Source organism: Vollenhovia emeryi, unplaced genomic scaffold, assembly GCF_000949405.1.
Source record: "Vollenhovia emeryi isolate VEMERY1.0 unplaced genomic scaffold, V.emery_V1.0 DF942049.1, whole genome shotgun sequence".
Lineage (NCBI taxonomy): Eukaryota > Metazoa > Arthropoda > Insecta > Hymenoptera > Formicidae > Vollenhovia > Vollenhovia emeryi.
Window position 1 is genome coordinate 1 of NW_011964317.1, and position 4,258 is coordinate 4,258.

Here is a 4,258-nt window from a genome sequence, read left to right on the forward strand (position 1 = left end):
CGGCCCCAAATCCCCGACCGTCTCTTCGCGGGGAGAGCGGTTTAGTTTTCCGCCGCGTCATCTTTCCACGAGCAAGGCTTGCGGCAGGACGTGGCTTTCTTCCCGTATTTACGGTGAATGTAGCAGTAGTCTGTCTTAACATCAGACTTATCTGCTTCATCACCACGCTTAGATTTATTACGCGTACGGGATGTGGATCGTTCGCGTCGCATTTTTGCGAACGCGGTGCTCAAAGACTGGATCTGCTTAGTGAGCCTACTGATCCGTTCGTCAGTGCTCAAAGGAGCTTTAGGACGAGTGCTTTTAGATTCTTTATTTGGTGCGATAACGGCGACCGCGGAACTAGGACTACTAATGTCCGCAAGCTTGTCCGCGGTTTCTGCTAATTTTTGGGGGTCAGATTCGTTCATTGCGACCAAAATGGTCTTATGCGCGTCGGGTAACAACTCTAGGAAGAGAGATTTGATTACGGCAGGGCTGCATTGCCCGCCGTTGAGCTGATTCATCTGGCTCAATAAGTGTGAGGGCTTCCGGTCCCCCAGCACCTGACCCTTTAACAATTGCCGTAAGCGGGCCTCCGGTGAGACCGCAAATGTCGCGAGAATCCGGTCTTTGAGCTGTTTATACAGGTTATCCGGCGGTGGGTCCGCCGTTACTAAGTCTAGGACATGCGTGATCGTCTCGGCGTCGATTCCGGTAAGCAGGCAATCGGCCTTAGTACGATCTACTGTGATACCCGCGGATCGAAAGGATGCTTCGATTTGGACGAACCATGCTTCCGGGGCCTGCCGCCAGAAGGGCGGGATTTTCGGCACTCGGTACGCTTCTACGCGCGCGTCTTCGTTAGGCATAATTAAACTCTGGGGCGCGGACCGCGAACCGAGGAGAAATGCGAAAAAAGAAAAGAAGCAAAGGAGAAATACCAAGGAAAGGCACAGCATGTGCCTCGACGGTCTCGAAGTTCTCGAAGGGGCGTCGTCCCCTGCAGGAGGTGATGCTGCTCGAACCTGAGATGTCGGCGGGCGGAGGTTATGGGCGCTGACCCGCGTTCCGACGGACGGCGGTCTCGCTGGCTGCGCTGCCTAGTTGAACCTCAGGGCCCTGCGTCTGCATGCGTGTACTCAAGGGTGAGTGCGTACGCGTCCCGTAAGACTGGTCTCCTTGCTCTGCGGTATGGTCCCGCGTAAACGGTATGGCCTCGTTGGCCGGTCACGTGCGTCGAAATGGCTGCGCAGCGCGCGTCCGCAGGGATGCTTGCGTAAGCGCGAAGATGTCCACCGGGATGGCTACGCGGAAAGCGCGCCCGCCGGGATGACTGCGCCCGGGCGAAATAGTCCGCCGGGATGACTGCGCGGGATGCGCGTCCGCCGGGATAACTACGCCGGAACCAAGTAGTCCGCCGGGATGACTGCGCGGGATGCGCGCCCACCGGGATGACTACGCCGGCACGAAGTAGTCCGCCGATATGACTGCGCGGAATGCGCGTCTGCAGGGATGACTACGCCGGCACAAGTAGTGCACTGACCTGGGTGCGCCCTTGACCTGGCTCGGCCGCGTCGTCGGAGATGCCTATGGGCGGGATCCCGCCGACTTGAGTCCGTGCGCGGAGAACGGCCGGCCTTGCGTCACCCAATATGGCCTCCCTCGGGCGGTAGTGGACTCGCCCGAATGTTCTGGAAGGGCCCGAATAATGGACTTGCCCGGGCGTCGGTGACGCCACAATTTCGGGCAGTCCGAGGATCCTCAGGGCCGATAGGGCGTGGATGAGGTCCTCTTCGTGCTGCAGGTCAATCCCAGGAAGCGGGAGAAAGGACCTGAGCCTCGCCGTTGATCTTCCTTCCGCCGATGCGAACGTGAAAAAACGCGGATTGCGTATCACGTCGGGGTCACCAATTGTGGGGCCTAAACATATTATTGCGGCCCGGCTGAAGCGCCCACAATACTTCTTAGCCGATAGCCGGTATGCTAAGGCGGGAAAGAACTCACTCCGTGTGTAGGATATATATGAGAACTTTATTGAGATCTTGATACACGGCAAGGTGATTAGACTTGACCGTGTCAATGGCGAGTTACGACTAACATATTCTGTTCCCGCTCGGACAGCGCCACCGACGACCATAGACTGTGTCGTCGTAAGATGGGCAACTGCAAGTCGCCACAACTCTACGTCGCGAAAGCACCCCATATATGTATACGTCACTACGCATGCTCGGTCAGTCTGCACCGCGCCCGTATAGAGCCAGTTCGTGTCGGTACGACAGGTATCCTAACCCCAAAACCGTCACGTTTCAACACGTTATAACTTTTTTTCTGTGGCAGAGCGACGATTTTTACTTTTACAGTTGTGTTTTACGCATCGAAATACACAATATTGCTAAGTTACAGTCAGATCGGTGAGGTTGCCCCTCTCCTTCAGTATTACCTCAATTTTTTTATATATTTTTGTCATGTCAATTCAATGAAATAAAAGTCGAGCATTAAATTACGAAAGAATTAAAAATAATACCGCGTTAAAATTTATTCATACTTTACCAGTGGTCGTGTGAGTCCCTTGTTTATTTTTTTTAAGTTTAACTTGTCGAACTTATGTCTTGTAGTTATTTGGAAAGCGTGAGCTTTAGATTGTTATCAGGCTAGATTATATTAAGGTGCATTTACACGAGACCGTTGTACACATTGTACCCTCGGTGGAAACGTAGTCTACGGTTCAACGCGTGCGCAACATCTTCGCGCGGGAATTTCAACCGCAGATTTCACCGTCTTGACCATGAAGAATAGAGATAAGGAGGGTCAACTTCATGGAGAATGTACAAAGCCCGTATCAGACTACGGGGGTGCTTTCGCGACGTAGAGTAAAATGATCCGGATCAAAATGATCCGTGCTATGATTGGTCAAATCTGAAATTTCGTAGCATCTCATTGAAATTTTATTCAATGAAATTTCAGATTTGACCAATCATAGCACGGATCATTTTGATCCGGATCATTTTACTCTACGTCGCGAAAGCACCCCTGATTGGGATTGGGATTAGATTGAAATTTGACCAATCAGAGCAAAAGTTACTGAACTTGAGATTAGTAAACTTTACTGTGATTGGTTAAATTTCAATCTAATCCCAATCCCCCAATCCGTAATCTGATACGGGCTTGAGGAGACCGAACTAGAGGCCTGTTCTTTATTACTGCACTACTTAACTAGTGCAATAAGTTAAAATGAAACAAATAGATTACTTCTCATTCCAACTCATTGCACCAGTGTGAACTAGTTCAGGAGTGCAGCAATATAAAACAGACCCTAGGTCTGGATCACGTCACCGAAAGTGGGCCGACATTTTTGCCATCCAGTGAATCAAAATTTTGCCACTTGTAGCGCTGGCGTCGCCTTACGCGATTAAGAATTCGCTCATGAGTTACCGATCTTGATCTCGTAGATACAGCGTATAACTGTTGTTATCTAGAGGTCAATTTCTGAAACTTACGAAAATTACAAAAGTGAGTGAATATTTATAATTTCAATCTGTGAATTCGCTCACTTTTGTAATCTCCACAAGTTTCAGAGATACACAATCCATCTCCTCATCTTATTTACAGATCGGATGTATATTATATAACCACGAAAGCTTCATGCATATGACAACCATGAAGAATAGAGATAAGGAGACCGAACTGTATGTTCGGGACACGCGACCAAAACCGATCCCCGATGGTTGTATCTTTAGGTACCAATAGATGGCACTGCAATCTGAAGGTACCTAGGTACCCGATGGCTATTGGCTTAGAGTTGAGGAGGAGGAGAGATTGCAGGGTGGAGCGTGGTGGGGAGAGTTAAAATCGTGCATGTATTTGTGCGCTGTCGCCGGTCTCGCCTGCTTCCACACACTTACATAGCCGCCGGTGCGTGTACGTGTGGGTCCCGTCAAACGGAGGCGCCATCTAGCGGAGCATTAGTAAATTAGAGTCCAGCGACCAATTTGGCCGTGTTTCTCGAACATTTTTCCGTGTCAGTTCGGTCTCCTTATCTCTATTCTTCATGTGTTCGGGACACGCGGCCAAAACCGATCCCCGATGGTTGTATCTTTAGGTACCAATAGATGGCACTCATGAAGAATAGAGATAAGGGGTGCTTACGAAGAAGCGCTCGGAGTTAGGTTTGGGTCGGACATGCGTACGCCTCTCAATGATTCATGTATTTCATGTCTTGCCCGAACTGTCTCTAATAGCAACCCGGGTTAAGGCCTTCACACATAAAATTCCGTAA

General features: G+C 50.2%; 1 protein-coding gene across 1 annotated transcript; it reads right to left on the bottom strand.

The window, feature by feature from the left end:
- Positions 1-41: 41 nt before the first annotated feature.
- Positions 42-851, bottom strand: LOC105570371. Its single transcript, XM_012027507.1, has one exon. It carries the CDS (start codon positions 849-851, stop codon positions 42-44), a length of 810 nt encoding a protein of 269 aa, XP_011882897.1.
- Between the last annotated feature and the right edge of the window lie 3,407 nt (positions 852-4,258).